At 40.0% G+C, this 19,087-nt stretch overlaps 1 protein-coding gene across 2 annotated transcripts; it reads left to right on the top strand.

The window, feature by feature from the left end:
• Positions 1–2,180: 2,180 nt before the first annotated feature.
• On the top strand, positions 2,181–18,041 carry LOC306993413 (uncharacterized protein). Of its 2 annotated transcripts, none has more exons than XM_079603154.1 (3): positions 2,181–2,203; positions 16,856–16,943; positions 17,614–18,034. In XM_079603154.1, the coding sequence occupies exons 1-3, from the start codon at positions 2,184–2,186 to the stop codon at positions 17,917–17,919; spliced, it is 414 nt and encodes a 137-aa protein (XP_079459280.1). In that variant the 5' UTR covers positions 2,181–2,183; the 3' UTR covers positions 17,920–18,034. The 2 variants fall into 2 exon arrangements, 1 of the variants encoding a protein (XP_079459280.1); XR_013796443.1 differs by lacking the exon at positions 2,181–2,203 and adding an exon at positions 8,486–8,643 and having other exon boundaries at positions 17,614–18,041.
• Positions 18,042–19,087: the final 1,046 nt, after the last annotated feature.

Genomic DNA, 19,087 nt, shown 5'->3' with positions numbered 1-19,087 from the left:
TCCTGTAGTTCCCGATTCTGATGATGAGGAAGCTGTGGGAACAGACCATTTCAGTTTGAAAGGAAAAGAGTCCAGTGACCAGTCACAAATTGAAGAGAGTGGTAGCAGAGATCTCCCTCAGAGTAGAGTTCAATCCAGCCCATCATCTCTTGATGTCAACATTGACTGTGACACAGACATACAAGCCCAAGTTCTTATTGACTCTCAAACTGACACTGATACCCAAGTTCCAGTCACTGACGTTCAGGGTGTTAGGACACGGGCAGGTAGAGTCGTTAAGAAAGTGAACAGATTAATTGAGTCAATGGTTCAGAAACCCTTTTATCTTCAAGGGGTAGGAAGTAATCTGAAAAAGAGAACTGGGTCATTCCTTTCTTTGTTTTGAAGAGTATTCTAATGTGTTTTGATTTTGTATGATGTGAAGACATTTTGATTTCAAATGTGAAACACAAGGGTCAGGTTATATTATGGTGTACAAGGCACCGTAGTGTTCCAAGATAATCTTAGATTTGATCACCCTGAGATTTTTCTTGACCTATTAGTGGGTAACTCACAAGTTGAACTAATGACTGTTTCATTGCAGACCTGTACCAGTTGTTATTTTATTTGGATCATTCAGTATGGATTTGAGTGAAATCCGGAAGGGGTGAATGTAACGAGTTATAATAAGTACAATACAAGTTTAATGTATTGTTGCTTTTTCACTAAAATCCTTATTATTTTATTACTGATTCATTTCCGTTTTTCTCTGAGCAATATATGTTGATTTTTGCTATTTATTCTCCAGAGACTTTTATTTTGATATTTTCTTCTGCCGCTGTTGTGGTGCCATTTTGAAGTGTGCGCGCGCCTCTCTTCAGTTTGCATTGCATGCGGTGGAGAGAGGTAAGCGTTTTTCAGAGCTCTTCAATCTATGAGCGAATTAAGTTTGTAAAGTATGTTAATTGAGTTGATATCCCTTTGTGAACAGTACAGAGACTGTGTATTGTGTTTTATTGCATGTTATATGTGTGAGTGGATCAATAATGTGAAGATATATTGTGTGGGCCGTATGATATGCTTTAACAGGGCTTTGAGTCATTAATCAACTAACTAGTGTTGTATCATATAGGTGATGTAATGATGAGATCTTCACAAGCAGTTTGTCATCTTTATTGATGTTGATCCACAGATGGTGATAAGTCCATGTTGGGCGTGAGCGACTGTTAATAAACATCCCTGGTCTGGTGAACCGCAGTAACAGTGTCCTGGTCCTTCTATTACACAACGCAGAGACAGTAACGTAACAGCGGTCAGTTGCAGACCGGTTACACTAACATTATTGTCAAGTAACGTATTTCTCTGAAGATGTGCGAGGGTTCGGAAGGACATTATAAGCAGCCTATCAATAGGGGATTGGTCTGAGGCATCGCAAATTCTAAAATATCTTCATTGTTGCTCTCTCTCTCTAAAGATAGGCCTATGTGGTGATTTTCTCACAGACACTAGGAATTATTGAACATTTCACACAATGTGTGAGATGACTTGTGAGACCCATACATTTCAAAGTTCTTTACATGCAACCTGATAAATAAAAAATATAATTTAAGTTCAAGTCAAGTTTTTCCATAGACCATAGATGTAGAATATTTGTTTTTATTATTTCATTGAACTGAAACAATCTTTTTTATTTTTTAAAAGAGATCATTTAAACTTTTTATACTTGTACAATAAATTTAGCACTAACAAAATATTTCAAAAATGCTGATTGAATCTTTTCATATAAATGAGATTCAAGACGACAGTACAGTTTTTCAACAATCTAAAGTTTTTAAAACAGACATTGCTTAATAACAATCATACTTTAGGGTCACCATTAAACAAAACCATTACAGTAATCTGCTAAAAGTTAAATAGATTATACGAATGTATTAACTTTAAATATTTAATTTAAACAATATTTTCATTTTTAAAAAGATCATATTTAAACTTTTTATACTTATACAATACATTTTGCACTAACAAAATATTTGCAATGTCTCGTTCTGATCGCTGAACACACACACACACACACACACACACACACACACATACTCCCCCTATGACTCAGAGGCTGCACATACTCCCTCAGAGGCTGGCGTGAGAGAGAAACACTTCAGAAAACATTCAGGAAAAACATGAAATAGGGATGTATGGACGGCTATATGTTCAACTTTCTAAACATGTAAGAGGATTTTTATCTAAGCCGGTTCAGTAGATTTTTAGTAAGATGTTTATTTTATATTTCATTCATATCATTTAAATGAATGTTTTTTCAAATTTAGTAAGATTTTTATTTATAAGCATTTCATTTGTATAGCTTTTACATTTTTTTTTCTTTTTTATATATATATATATATATATATTTTTTTTTTTTTTTTTTTTTTTTTTTTTAATGTAGAAACTCTTTCACAGTGCTGGAATGCGCGTGGGCCCATTTAGTGCTTTGACACACACACAGACGCGCGCGGCTCCTTTACTGCTTTGACACACAGACATACATAGAGGCACGCTCCCTATGTTTTGAGACATTCTTGAATGACTATATGAATGGGTTCACGATATTGTTTTACACAACTTGTTTACTGAATTCATAAACTTGTTTATCTCTATAAAAAGGTAAGATGATTTTATTTTTATCTTGACTGGTTCAGTAGATGAATATTTCATTTATTTTATATTTCATTTATATAATCTGCATGAATGTTTTTCAACTTTAGTTATTTTATATTATAAGCATCTCTTTTATATAGCTTTAAAACTTTAGTAAGTTATTTTATAATCATTTCAACTTTTTTTGTGTGAGGGTTTAGTAAGATATTTATATTATATTATTTTATAGACATTTATATTCTTTTTCCACTTTTGTGTGAGATGCACTTTACAGTTTCACAGTACAGCCCATATATGCACACTTACAATGTGGAAGGGAGGGGGACCTGAGACATCATATACCCCATTCTTCAAACGATCAAAAACCATTCATCACAAATAATTGGGAGACCGACTTCAAAACCTTCTGTCAAAACACAAACACATATATTAAACCCATGTTCAAAACTATGACATAGCCCGATTTAAAAAAAACTTATTTCAAATTATAGCCGATTCTTCAAACGATCCAAAACCATTCGTCAAAAATAATTGGAATCTCTTATCTCAAAACCATGATCTATATTAGGAAGGGTCACAGGGTCAAACTACATATCACTTGATCGATGGCTAGCGAGGTCGCCGGGTCAAACCAACTGTCCAATTTACATGATGGATTGATAGCAGGGCAAAGGTCAACCCTTTGATCTCCTATATCGGAGGAAGCGGAAACCCCCTAAGGTCAAAGGTTAGCCTTTGATCCCAGATAACGGAATTAATCACTTTGACACATGGTGTAGGGTATAACTACTCAGGCGTATAATAATTTGGGTAAATGTGTAAACTAGATTTATGCTTATTTTTTTCACATCTTCATGGACACAACAATGATTTCCCTCGTGTTCATATTTTTCCTTGTAATAATGTATGATTTGCAAAAATGAAAACTGCTGCGTCTGTTTAGATTAGAGAATCAAAGTTTGTGTGTGTTGTTCACACGCTACATAATGGCCAAACACGCGCCCTTAAAATATTATCTGACTAACGCGCAACGCACCACTGTCTTTAGACTGGGTTTCTCCTGGTCAGTGGCGGAATTTTTTCAAACCGCAAAATAGCACCAGGGAACGTTTGCGCCGGAACACGCTCCTCTTTTCACTGAACCGCCCCCACGAGCACAAGTTAATTCCCTAATTTACCGACGTGCGTCTGTGGAGGGAAAAGTCCGCTGTGCGCGGGAGCAAAATAGGAATGATACATGCGTCTGTGTACAAAGTCAATTGCGCTGGGTGCAAGAGGGCCCACTCAAAAAATAAACTTCGGCATGTGTTGGATTAGCAAACTACTAGTTTGCTTATATTACATGACTTAATGGTGTTTATCTTCATTAAATGATTCATTCTTGTCTGTAAAACGTGATTAAAAGAATATTCAGATGAATTATAAACATTCACATCAATCAAATGAGAAGTAGATTAATCAAATCAACAAACTCGTGGACTGTCAGCTATTGCGCATGCTCAACACCCTTGACAGGCAGCTGATTGGACGAATGCATCACGTGGGGCTGGCTTCTCCCGAATTTCAAAACCGACCATAATGGCGGCTCGTTCGTAATACGATCTCGTATTTTACGAAAATAGTCCACCGAAACTTGTTTCTGAAAACATTTTAAGCGAGATATAGGCCGTACAGTTGCTGAATCTGTCTTCTTTTCAGATCGACAAAGTTCAGTTTAAAAGATTAGAGGCGGCGGCGAGCCGAGCGAACCGCTCCTCATTTGCATTAGGTAGGCTGGATTCAACCGATTCAACTCGACGCCCCGCTTCTCCAAAGTCCCCGCGAGCCGCGACGCTACCAGAATGCATTGCACGGCTGCTAATGACGCGGGAATAACGGACTTTTCCGACGAACACATGCTGCTGGTGCATCGTGTCATCCTTCATCTACATGTAAGTATTACATATTTTTAAACATACATTTATGTAATTTAAATAGTTTTCTCTAGGCCTAACATTACAGTACTCGTTTCTCAGTTAGCTAATGTTAGCTAACGTTAGTTGCTGTTAGCTTAACTGCGTATTGGTAGGTTTCAATAATTTAGCTTATTGCTTTCTTGCTGCTTGAATGGCGATATAAAAAAATACACAAGCAAGTTTGTCAGTTAGTTGTCAATTAAGTTAGACACGGTGTGATGTGCGGGAGGGGAAGAGTGGAGTGCCAGTAGTCGTAAATTAGCTATATTGAAATGTATTTTGAACATGGTTTTGAGTGGTTAACGTTAAGTTTAGGCTTGTGCACACTAACGTTACACGACTTTCAGCGTCGGCCCATGGCTTTGCTGTTTAAATTAACGTTACACAACTTGCTGTCTTGTGAGGGAGTCTTGAAGTTGTTGTGGCTTTCACACTCGTGACTGATCGATAACTACAAGGTTTTACTAACGTAACCTCGGTTCCCTGAGTAGGGAACGAGTGTTGCGTAGTTATACGCAGTGGGGAAATTTACTAATTTTTATTTGGAAATTTACTGACTCGATTTACTGAAGCCTAAAATGTTAAACGCAGTTTGCTTTGCAGCTGCACAGCTAGCAAAGTGAGTGTCTGGCTCACTCATCGGCAGTGCTGCGGCAACTGCACTGCACATCCAATGGCGCGGGCGCCTCTGACGTGTGCGCCAATGAGCTAGCATCACGTCAGAGCCTGCCAAGAGGGCGGGGGCGGGGTCACACACTAACGTTACAGGAGCTAACATAAAATATGATCATTTGATATGAGATCATTTGGCCATTATAAAAACTATTGATTTATTTATAACTATTTGTGTTAATATAATGCTCCTGCATTAAACCGAGTAACATCTGTAATGTGTAACTAGATACTAAAATACTTATTTGCGATATTTTAACATTTTGAAAGTTTATCATAAATGTATTTATAAAAAAAACACCTTTTATTTCTACAGGAAAGCCATTTCTGTTCCCGTGCTCTGAGACGTGTGCCTCATGCAATACATGGTAAGATTAATATTTTTTTGGTGCCACACATCAACAATTGAGAATTAGGGATTTAGCTGAAATGCAGTGTTAAATAATTTTGCAAACTGAAATTACTCTCATTCCATATAATGTTGAGTCCTTTTAAAGTAACACCAAGTATCTTTTCCTCTGCGGTCGCCCTACTGGTTGCAAGCGGAATTGTCCATTAGCGCTGTCGTAAATAATTTAGCCTACCGCACACGCACGCGCACGCTCGCTGTTGATCTCCAGCACCGGCTTTGGAATCAACAATGGCCACAGACAAGGTAGAGTATGATGCATGATTTTTTTTACCGCTTCGGCCATGACAAATTCGTCCGAATTTGAGGAAGTGGTGGGGGAAGTGACGTATGCCGTAAAGCAATCGAATTTTGTAGTTCTTTTTGTGCACGGGTTCCGACCCGAAACCCGAAGTTACATAGTGCCAGTAAAAGCGATACAGACCACGTCAGGCTATGGCAGACGTGTCATTTAACTTATTTTAAGTCGATGTACCATCACAAGGGTCTTGGAAATATATTATGAAGGTTGAAAACCTACTTAGTGTTACTTTAAATATATTTGGTAATGCATATATATATATATACATATATATATATATATATATATATATATGTATATATAGCCACCTTGTCAACTCCTTGTTTCCTCTATTCAACAGCATCCAAAAGGAGAATCCACTGAAAATCTGGAAATGGAAAGAGTCGCACTGTTTGAGCATATTGTGAAGTTGAAAATGGAGAATACTTTCTCATACAGGAGGCAAGAAATCCTTAAAGGAGAGCCTTTGATTGGTGACGTCAAAAGCAGATGGCCAGCTCTGTTCACTGCGATAGAGGTGACTGTGATTTTTATTTTTATTTTTTCTCTTCACTGATAGTAAATAAACTACTAATAATTCATTGTTCCTTGTTGTTGTTGTTGTTTTGGTGTACTGACGGGGTTAGTACACCAAATACTATGCAAATACTAATGCATTTGTGCATTAATGATTTACAGATCGATAGGGAGTTCCATCGCATAACAGCTTTATCTCTACTTTCTACATTCTGTGCTGCTCTCGACCAGGGCCGGGTTTCCCGATAACGATGTATTTTTGCTCTTAAGAGCGCTCTCTACGTGCAAGGTTACGAACGCTCGCGGCAATTCCACGCGCGTTTCCCAAAAATGCACTTAACATGAACGCGCGAGAACGCGTTCTACGTGCTACTTAAGAGTCGCTGTCCATTTGCGAAGTGCTGAAATATAACCTTATATGTATTCCTATTATGAACGTTTAACCTAATAATCGTCATTTGTTGTGGATTAGCAATCAAGACAAGTCGATATAAAGCACCTACAAGCGGAGGCACTGACAAAATGGCTGAAAAAAAAGATAGCCTACCTTTCAAAAAGATTACATTAAAGAGCGCCCTTACTTAACAGGGAGGAAGATGAAGAGGTGGAAGAGGAGGACGACGACTAAGATGGCATGGGACCACATGATGGCCAACCAAGAAATCGCAAATACATGGCTGGTTTTCGTGCACGTTATTGACAGATTTTTTTTTTAAATTCATCCCTATATTGCCCTTGAAGCATATTTTCCACATTACTTCTTTTATATATTTTTTTGTTAATTCATTTAATTTAGGTGTGTATTTCTATCTTTTTCTTCCCTTTTTAATTATTTCATTTATAAATTCATGTAAACAAAAAACGAGTAAAATAAAGTGTACAATAAAGTACAATCAAAACATTATTATATTACTCACGTTGCAGTGTGTTAAATCTAGATAAAAGTGTAATCTGCCGGTTGTCCTGCAGGTGTCCTCATAAATCTGTCTTCTTACGATGCACTTGGGGATGTACGATTACTCCAGAGCACTCGTAGTTCTACGAAGATTTTCAAGTGCTACTTAAGCTACGATGCTTTTGGGAAACAGACCATAATATTAAGATCAGTCGTACGATCGTTTTTACAGCCCAGGGCTGCGTTTCCCAAAAGCATCGTAAGCCTAAGTTGATCGTAAAAACGATCGTACGACTGATCTTAATATTATGGTCTGTTTCCCAAAAGCATCGTAGCTTAAGTAGCACTTGAAAATCTTCGTAGAACTACGAGTGCTCTGGAGTAATCGTACATCCCCAAGTGCATCGTAGGAAGACAGATTTATGAGGACACCTGCAGGACAACCGGCAGATTACACTTTTATCTAGATTTAACACACTACAACGTAAGTAATATAATGTTTTGATTGTACTTTATTGTACACTTTAGTTTACTCGTTTTTTGTTTACATGAATTTATAAATTAAATAATTAAAAAGGGAAGAAAACGATAGAAATGCACACCTAAATTAAATGAATTAACAAAAAAATATATAAAAGAAGTAATGTGGAAAATATGCTTCAAAGACTGGATGAATTCAAAAAACATCTGTCAATAACGTGCAGGAAAACCAGCCATGTATTGGCGATTTCTTGGTTGGCCATCATGTGGTCCCATGCCATCTTAGTCGTCGTCCTCCTCTTCCACCTCCTCCACCTCTTCATCGTCCTCCCTGTTAAGTAAGGGCACTCTTTAATGTAATCTTTTTGAAAGGTATCTATTTTTTTTTCCCCAGCCATTTTGTCAGTGCCTCCGCCTGTGGGTGCTTTATATAGACTTGTCTTGATTGCTAATCCACAACAGATGACGATTATTAGGTTAAACGTTCAGAATAGGAATCCATAGCCTATAAGGTTATATTTCAGCACTTCGCAAATGGACAGCGACTCTTAAGTAGCACGTAAAACGCGTTCTCGCGCGTTCATGTTTAGTGCCTTTTTGGGAAACGCGCGTGGAATTGCCGCGAGCGTTCGTAACCTTGCACGTAGAGAGCGCTCTTAAGAGCTAAGATACATCATTATCGGGAAACCCGGCCCAGTACACTCCACGCCTGATGGGGAGATTTCGATGCAAAGGTGGAGCAGCTGGAAGAAAAAAAAAAAATGTCATGGTGGAGATTTCCAAGGTTTGAATTAAAATGTTGATTTATGCTTATATCATGTTTTTATATAGTATAATGTTCTTTAAAAGTGGCAGGCAAAATAACAGTGAGCAGAGTACAAAAATATATATGGTATACCTTTTGGTAGGAATCAACAAGCACTGTCAAGTTACTTCTTGGATTTCTCACATCAGTTCTGCCTTTAACTTGAAAAAGGGCTTAGTCAACCACAGACACAGGAATCATCTCAAAAATGGCTTTTACTTTCTCTTCAATAAAAGTTGTTACAATCTTGATTTGCAGTATGTTGATTTCATTCATTTCACAATAGAATGGAACAGATGAACTTTGTTTGCAATTAGATCAGTCTTGACACAGTCATTCTTTTAGTAGAAAAGTTCAGATTAGGTTGATAACCTTTAAAGAAGAAAAAAGGATACAATTCCTAATTTACAATCAAACATTTGACACACTATGCGTTATCACAATATACTCATTTCCAACAGACTTTTAAATTCATATATGAATCGTATGTACCCTAATACAGCCTTATCATACTCAAATAAAAATGTCTTAAAACATGTAAACATTATAAATAACACAAGATGGCATTTATCTGAATATAAGTTAATTGAGCTTCAAACAGTCATCCTACCAGCAGCGTCTCGGGTTGATTAATCACTGATGTGCATCCAATTCCTGTTGTACTCATTCACTCATACCTCGCTTTTTCTAGTCAAAGTTCTTTCCTCAAAGGGAGATAAGCTGGATAAAACCGCAGGACAAGCGCTCTCACTGACGATTGTTTCTGCCCGTGTTCGGTGTTTAATGTGCTCTTAATTGCAAGCGCACCTGATAGAGATTCATCACGAGTTGCGTTCGGCTTTTCCAAACGGATGACGTCATCTGGATGACGACGCTCTTCATGGCTTTCCGTACCTCTGTAATCAGTTCGGCATACAAGTTTCCTCTTTTCTTCTTCACTAAACAAATTAATGCGTTTACCTTCACAACTCCCACTTGACATTCTTGATTCTTAAATCCAAGAGGTCACAATCAACTCCTTTATTTCAAATTCTTGGATTGCTCTTCCACTGGGATCAACACAACTAACCGCCGAACATCCCTATGAATAACGGTTGATGGAACTTTAGTGCTTTCACGTTTGGTGACCTTTTTCGTGTCTGATTTCTCAAGACCCGAACAAAAGACTGGGTGACTTGAGGAAACTCTGACGTCAACATCTCTCACAATACCTTTAGGATCAGCATTCGCCTTGATGACTCGTCCTAACTTGTATTGACTCCTCAGAGCATTCTGGTCTGCAACCCAGACAATGTCTCCTTCGGCAACATTCCTTTCCCTTGTGTGCCATTTACTCCTTATGAACAGGTTTGGTCCTGCTAGCTGGCTCCACTTTTCCCAGAACTTGTTAATTTCTCCTTGAATAGCCCTTAATCTCTTGTATGGGTATCCTGCAAAATCGAAATCACCTGAATCTCCTCTTGGGTTTGCTCTTCCCAACAACAGGGAGTTCGGTGTGACATACTCCAAACAATACTCACGACTTTGAGTTCGTGCGTCTATGGGCCTTTCATTTGCCAGATTTGCTGCCATGTACAGAAAAGTCTGAAATTCTCCCCACGTGAAGATACCATCACCTCCTAGATTAAGAAGAGCTCTCTTCACCACACGAACAGCAGCCTCAGCCGCTCCATTCCTATGGGGTGAGTTAGCTGGATGAAACTTCCAAGACCACTCGGTTCCATGTTTCCCGGCTTCCTCTTCAAGTTCTGGTTTCTTTACTCGCTCCAAAAATTCATAAAGATCTTTCAGGGCTGACTGTGCTCCCACAAAATTCAAGCCTAGATCTGACCACACTTTTTTGGGATGTCCTCTCAAAGCAGTGAACCTCTTGTAAGACAACAAGAAACCCTCAGTGGATTGATCGCTTACAACATCTGTGTGAACAGCTCTTGAAGCCATGCAGCAATACACAATCCCCCAGACCTTCAATCGCACCCTTTTCCTCACTTCATCTTTCACTTCATAGGGGCCGAATAGATCTACTGTAACAAATTCAAAGGGTGCAGCTGGTCCAATCCTTTCAGGTGGAAGATCACTCATAATTTGCTTGCATTTCTTTGCTCTTGCTTTCCTACAGATGACACAACTTTCCACCACTCTTTTGACCAATCTCCGACCTTTTACTACCCACGCTACTTTCCTCATCCTAAGAAGTGTCCCAGCAATCTCCTCATGGTTTGCATTATGCGCTTCATGAGCCAGTAGCAATGATACTCGTGCTTCCATGGGTAGTAATGGAATGGTGAGTCTATCTTTCCCAAAGGCTTCATATCTTCCTCTGCACACAAGAAGTCCGGTGTTTTCTTCTTTAACCACAACCAGTCTACAGAGTGTGGTCTCAGGAAATGTTGTGCTCTTTTGTGCTGCCAAAAAGAGTGCCTTCAAAGCGTCCTCTCTTTCCTTCACTGTTAGCACAAATCCACCAATTCCAACTATATCCCCTTTCCCAAATGCTGGAATTTTATCTCCTATCTCCAGCCATTTCCTCACGCTGCGCCACACCCAGCCGATGACTCTTGCCAACCTTGACAGACTACTGAACTTTTCAACATCCACTAGTCCTCCGGTGATTAGTCTGCTCTGCATTTTCATTCGAAACGACTCCTCAGGTACTGATACTTTCTTCTCTTCAGTTATTTCCTCCATCTGAGCTCTAGTCACTGTCGCTGAGAAGACTTTCCTCTGGAGCTTGTTAACTCTTTCTCTAGCATCATCAGCAATTTCAGCTGCTGATCTCTTGGGCCATTCTGCCACTGACATTTTAAGGAACTCTGGTCCATTCTGCCACATGGAATCTTCATCAAGATCTTTAGAGTTTGCCCCTCGTGTGATAATATCTGCGATGTTCAGATTCCCTGGAATCCACCACCAGTCACCAATCGCTCCTGTCTTCTGAATCTCTCCTATCCTATTCGCAAAGAAAGTTTGAAACCCATAGCTGTCGCGCTGGATGGCTCCCAGTACCATCTGACTATCCACAAGATGGAACCATTTCTCTACTTTGATTCGTCCATGTTTCTCAAAGTGCTTCCTAAGACGTGTCGCAAAGACTGCGCCACAGACTTCAGCTTTTACTGGATCCCCCTTCAGTTCTAGTGGCGTCAGTTTGGCTTTAGACTCAACTAAGCGAACATCCGCTCCTTGGCTTGTATCCCACCTAAGATATAATACTGCACCATAGGTCTTGTCACTCCCATCCGAGAACGTGACTCCCCATGGCTTTCCTTTCCAGTTCGCAGGCGTAAGACTTCTGTGGAACTTCACTTTCTGGAGTCTTACATACTCCTCAAACAAATCAATAGCTTCTCCCCGGATTCCCTCAGAGAGTGCAGCGTCCCATGTATGTCTTGTTAGACACCCACCTCCAGCTTCCTGGAATGCTTTTCTAACGAGAATCGCACCCTTCTGCTTAACTGGTGTGACGAGACCAAGTGGGTCATAGAGTCCTGCCACCTGACTCAATAGGTGTCTTCTCGTCAATGGATTTGGTGTCTTCAACCGAACTTCATTCTCATGGAGATCCTGCTCAGTCCTCACCTTCTTTTTCCTTTTGGAAAAATTGACAGAAGTCATTATATACAACCTATCCTCTTCTGCCAGGTATCCAATTCCAAGAGCTTTATCATCCCCTTCCCCCAGTTGATTAGGAAGCACTACAGTTTTCTCAGGAATCAGGCTTGAAAGCTCTTTGTTTGTCTTTTCAGATCCAGACCTCCCACTTTGACCAGACCAGACCCATTCTTTCAATTTGAATCCACCAGCCTCCAGGATTTCTTCAATGCCCTTCACTATCTCAACCAGTCTCTTCCGATCATTTTGAGATGTGAGGATATCATCCATGTAGCTGTCTTCTTCTAGGACTCTCCGCTCCTCTTTCAAGTGGGCAAAAGCTGCTAAACCAGCGGTCTCCCTCATTGCCAGCTGTGCGATACAACCTGCCGGGCGATCTCCAATGTTAACTCTGGTTATGGCGTACTCCTCTATTGCTTCCTCAGGTGTATCCCGCCAAAGAAATCTGTGGAGATGCATTTCTCGTTCTTCTAGCCATACCGAATTATACATTTTCCTGATGTCTCCCAACACTGCGACCACTCCTTTCCTGAACCGGAGTAGGACGGCTCTGATAGAATTCAACACATCAGGTCCTTTCAGCAGGAGGTCGTTCATACTCAGCCCCTTAAATTTCTGGCTACTATTCCACACAAGACGCACAGGCGTGGTGACTGAATGTGGGTTTGGTGCAACTAGATGACTTATGTACCAGACTGGACCTGTCCACTTGTCAAGCACTTCTTTTGTTAGCTTTACTGCGGCATCTCTCTTAACCATTTCATGAACCTGTGCAGTGTAAACTTTCTTCCACTCAGGCACCTTCCCAAGCTGCTTCTCGGTTCTCAGGAATGTCGATTCCACTCCGTTCCGGTTGTAAGGAAGAGAAACAGGGTCTTGGATCCATGGGTATCTTGCATCCCAATGGGGTCGATCACTATGAGAATCCACCTGCACATAAGTAAGGCCACTTCTTATGATCTCTAGCTCTTTTTCCTCTGCCAAAGTCATCTCTTTCCCTCCCGGCTGGCAGTTCCCGCAACGGCAGCCTCCACACTTTGGCTCACATGCTTCTTGCATCAATGCAGGCCATTCCGTTTTCTTTTGGGGTGTTGGAGGTAAACAGAGATTCACTTTCTCTAAGAATTTCTTTATACTTGACCACAGCAGTTCTCATTGACCGTGCAAAGTGTGTCTTCGACTCATAAGCTGTCATACTTATTTCCTCAAACAAGTCTGGGTGTGCTCCACCCACTATTTTCCCAAGTGGGCTGTCCCAAAGAACAAGATCTCCTACAATTTTTACTCTTTGTGGTGCAAGCTTTCCTTCCCGATGACTGAGAAGAAGTTCTATCTCTTCAGGCCTCCTTAGCTCTGCCAGGTCTACATCTGGAAAGAACTTTTTCAGTTGCTGTGGACTCACACTCTTATGCATTCTTGCGATTTCTTCTAAACCATAACAGACAAGCTGGTGGGATTTCTCTGTTCCTGCTGATGTTCTTACTCGAATTCTGAGGAGATACCTTTTGGTTCTTACACGGATAGCCATCTTACCCACCCCATGAACAACCAGGTTGATTTCTTCTCCGCTCAATCCGAGCCTGTCAGCAGCTTTATGAGTTATGTAATTTGTATCAGATGCCAGGTCAATTAGAGTTCCAATTGTTTGTCCTGCATTGGTCGTCACCTCTTTGAGCATCATAATGACTGGAAGCTCCTGAAGTCCATTTTCCTCCAACAGTCCTAGTTTCCCTTTTTTGGATCTTTCCCTCATAGCTCTGTTGGTAAACGCTTTCATACACTTTTCCACCATGTCAGGAGAAAGTTCCGAGAGGAATTTCTCTTGTTCCACAGTTAATCTGCTTCCTTTCTTCCCTTCTCTGGTGGTGACTCTGCCTTCATGCTCAGATCTGGTCTCCTCTTTGGGACAAAAAAGATAATGATGGTATGCAGAGGCTCCTCCTTTGCATTCTCTCCTCCTGCACAGAAATACATCTCTACACTTGCTGTCATCGTCATGATACCCCAAACACCTCCTACACAATCCAAGTTTTCTCAGGATTACCTTCTTTTCTGCGAACTGCAGTTCCTTGAACTTATTGCAAAAGAAGATTTTACCTATGTGCTTCTCAGATCCACACACAATGCACACACCTTCAGACGGGGCTGTCTTTGTTGATTTAGTGAATGCATGACTTCTTTCTGGCTTTCTCTCTTGCCTTTCCACTTTTTCTGTGACTCTTAGTTGCTCAAGTCTCTCAAAGATGCCTTCCTCCTTCTTCAAGAACTCGAGAAGTTTGTCAAAGTGGTTTTCTGATGTGACTTCACTTTCAGGAGCAGTCACCAAAGCAAGCCAGTCCCTTTTCATGAACTCAGGAAGTTTGCTTTCTATGGATTTTACTACAAGAGGGTTTTTTATGACCCCCGTGTCTCCAAGGTCAGTAAGGTCCACTAACGCCTTTTCCACCGTTTGGACGAGCTCAATCACTTTGCGTGGCTGGTTTTCTCTCATCACAGGAATTCTCTCTAATTCCTCCACAATTTCCATTGTAATCGCATAATTGTTCCCATATCGATTTTTAAGCACTCTGAAAATATCTACAGCAGTGTTGTAAGAGGACAGACGGAGATCTTTCACAATCCTGACATCTATGCTGTCTAATAATTGAATTTTCTTGACTTCCACAGATCCAGAAGGTTCTCCCTGCTGTTGAAGTTTTTCCCAGTCCTTACACCAACGATAGAAGTTTCTCTTGTTTCCATCGAACACAGGCAAACTTGCCGGTCTGAATCTCACAATTGGTGTGGCTTGAGCTGCAAAGGGCATTGCGTTTGGCATAGTAACTATACTGGGGTTTGTGACTAATGCCTCTTCAGCAACCCTCCGTGCTCTGGCAAACTCACCCTTCCTTGCTTCGAGGCTATTGCGGTCCTCCTTTAGCCTCCTCACACGTCCCCCCCAGACTTTCCTTTCGTCATCAGGGGTCCATTTCTCCCAGCTTGACAAAGCTCTTAGTGCCTCTTCAACAAGTTTTACAAGGAAGTCAAGTTGCACTTCGTAGTTTTCATACTCACTGCTGTCAATAGCCATGCTTGCTACTCGATCACAGGTTTTCTCCGCTGCAGATACTGCACCAGTCACTTCGTACATTCCATATCTTGACCAGAGATTATTTCGAACAATTCCTTCAACTTCATTAAACTTCCCATCGCACTCACTTGCGGTCTTCTTAATGTCAGCTTCCTGCTGCACTGGCTCTTCATTTTTGCTCTCATCAGCCTCCATATCAGCGAGAAGTCCAGATCTGTAATCATCGTTCGTCTCAAAAACCCTCCGTGTGACGAGTGAGAGCTTCTTGAACTCTTCCTTGAGCTCCTCTTCCATCAGCCTGTGAGCTTCTCTGCTAAGGAAGTTGATTTGTCTCGTAAAACTTATCTTCGCAGCAGTCCTTTCTTTTTTAAGCTGCTCAATTGGTTTCCCCACTGCTTCTTCAGCCATTTTCAACTTATCCACCTAACACTCCGACAGCAACACAGTCTTTCACCTTCTTGCTCCAATGACGCACCGTCTGAGCTTGGCCGTTCCGTACTGCCCCAAATGTGAAGTCCACTGCTGTTATGCTGATCGTCAAACTGTGTTTACAAGCTGTGGCTGCAAGCTGTGGTTATCAACTGTCAAGTTACTTCTTGGATTTCTCACATCAGTTCTGCCTTTAACTTGAAAAAGGGCTTAGTCAACCACAGACACAGGAATCATCTCAAAAATGGCTTTTACTTTCTCTTCAATAAAAGTTGTTACAATCTTGATTTGCAGTATGTTGATTTCATTCATTTCACAATAGAATGGAACAGATGAACTTTGTTTGCAATTAGATCAGTCTTGACACAGTCATTCTTTTAGTAGAAAAGTTCAGATTAGGTTGATAACCTTTAAAGAAGAAAAAAGGATACAATTCCTAATTTACAATCAAACATTTGACACACTATGCGTTATCACAATATACTCATTTCCAACAGACTTTTAAATTCATATATGAATCGTATGTACCCTAATACAGCCTTATCATACTCAAATAAAAATGTCTTAAAACATGTAAACATTATAAATAACACAAGATGGCATTTATCTGAATATAAGTTAATTGAGCTTCAAACAGTCATCCTACCAGCAGCGTCTCGGGTTGATTAATCACTGATGTGCATCCAATTCCTGTTGTACTCATTCACTCATACCTCGCTTTTTCTAGTCAAAGTTCTTTCCTCAAAGGGAGATAAGCTGGATAAAACCGCAGGACAAGCGCTCTCACTGACGATTGTTTCTGCCCGTGTTCGGTGTTTAATGTGCTCTTAATTGCAAGCGCACCTGATAGAGATTCATCACGAGTTGCGTTCGGCTTTTCCAAACGGATGACGTCATCTGGATGACGACGCTCTTCATGGCTTTCCGTACCTCTGTAATCAGTTCGGCATACAAGTTTCCTCTTTTCTTCTTCACTAAACAAATTAATGCGTTTACCTTCACAAGCACCATGTGTTGCCTTTTAAACCTGCTCTCAAAAATAAAGAATATTGTCTAAATGACTTTCCTTTTTTCCCTCAGGACAATTCATACGAGACGTGCATGTGTCCTCAATTCCTTGTGCATCTACTTGAACGAAGACCATAAGAAACTTGTGAAGGATTATATGGTGAGTTACGTTTGGCAAAGAATCTGTAAACCAGTTGAAAAGAGCACATATTTACTTGCTTGTGGGGATGAAATGATGCATTGTGAATCTGTTAAAAAATCTATTTAAATGTGTTAAGATTACTACTGGTTGAGATAAATAATAAATAAATCTCTATGCGACAGCCTAGTGCTTGCCTCTAATGTTAGTTAACATACAGTAACCTTAGCTGGCTTAACGCGGTTAAATACTGACCACTAAATTGTCTATCATGTGGCTGCATTTCACTGGAAAGAATTCCAGCACCAGGATGAACCAACAGTCTGCATCTAAAGAGACAGGATTTATTTTTATCTAATGTGAAATACTGTTTCAGTTGCACTTTTGATAAGAGTACACATCTCTTGTTTTGCACAATTTATATAAATATTTAAGTCTTTTTCTTTCTTTTTTTTGTTAAAGAAAATTGTGAGAAAATCATATTGTGAACTTTAAATCGTGAGTTGAGTGTATCGTTACATCCCTACTTGGTATGATAAATTCAGAGAAGGTGCAGTGTGGAAAATAAATTGGTATAAAATAACTATAATTAAGTGTTTTAATTAACGTATGTATGTACATGAAATAAAATGAATATAAATGAATTCATATTCAAGCACTCATAAAACATTTAACCTAAAACATCCCACAGGACACAGACCTCGAGGCCAGCGCTTCCATGGAGCAAACTGTGATAGGAGTGTATGTCATTGAAAACGAGGGCTCGTGTGCTGGAGATGACCCAGAGGACATCGGTGTCCTGGTCGAGGGTGTGGAGGTCCTCGGCAAGTTACAAAACTTTGGGGATGCCTGTGCTTTGTTATTTGGACTATCTGAACCTGAGCTACCCACCAGACCTCAAAGTTTGCCTCCTAGTTTTCACAAGGACTTTGTTTGTTCAATGGACACGGACTGTAAAAAGGTGAACTTGTTTTTTTTAAAAACTACTTTAAAGTAGATTTTCTTTCTTTGCTGAATTACATGGTATGTAATATGCATAATTGCTGGTAAATTGTTTCCACCTAGTCAGTAGCCAATTGCTACAATTCAGGTATATGTAATGCAGGAAAAATGTTGCATAAATAAAAATGTAAAATGGATTTGCATGTTGTCTTTTTGTATGCATGTTTTGTCATACATTTGAAGTTTGTTCAACTGAAGTGTTTGACCAATGTGGAATACACTTAAAATAATCTCACTAAATTAACTAAGAATGAACATGTAACTCAAAAAAGATGCAAATGAGTTTAATGGAAATGTTAATATCATGTTTAACCAACACATCTATTTTGTGTTCAAATAACATGATAAAAGTTAGTTGACTTAACTTGGTTTGTTTAGATGGAATATAGGTGGCATGATTAAATCATGTTCGTCCATTGAATTATTTTTTTGAGTGTATGTCATAACTGTTTTACTGTTGTTGTTTATGTAAAACATGTTAGTTATGTCTTGCCTGTTTTTACGTAGCCTATGTGGTTTTAACTATTCATGATGATAGCATTTTTATGTTTCATGCACATAGAAGTACAGACACTACATTCAGTCTCTATCTCTCTCACACACACACACACACACACACACACACACACACACACACACACACAGTGTGCAGTTTTTTTTAATGAAATTAAAGTTTTTTTGAGCAGGTTCATAAATAATAAAATACATGGTTTTGTTTCTGTTAAGGTTGGTAGATCCGCTGTCTCATTCTGGTCTTTCGTGTTTGTGTGTGTGTGTGTGTGTCATTTGTTCCCTTTCATTGTCACTTCGAGTTACGTCGAATGACGATGAAATGGGGTTCGCTTAGAAGCCTATCCTCTTCGAACAGTAATAAAACGAGCCAATGCCATGGGTCTGCTGAATTTGCATAGCATAACTCCGCCCCACCTTGTGGGTATAAAGGAAGTGCGCCGGCAACATGCAGATATGTTTTCGCTTCGGAGCCAAGAGCATTCTTCACTCCACAAGACATTCTGAGATCATCTCTCTTCACTCTTTGAGACGAGCTACTCTTCAGGTTTTGGTGTGACGGCGAATTCCAGCGAGCTTCATATTGCCTGCCGATCTGCGCAGTGGTCTGACAGTCGTGTGTCTCTCCCTCCGCTCTAGGCTGAGCTGAGCGA

This window comes from Phoxinus phoxinus, assembly GCF_949152265.1.
Source record: "Phoxinus phoxinus genome assembly, chromosome: 2".
Classification (NCBI taxonomy): Eukaryota; Metazoa; Chordata; class Actinopteri; order Cypriniformes; family Leuciscidae; genus Phoxinus; species Phoxinus phoxinus.
Note: the sequence above shows the minus strand (reverse complement) of the source record. Positions and strands in the feature narration are given on the sequence as shown.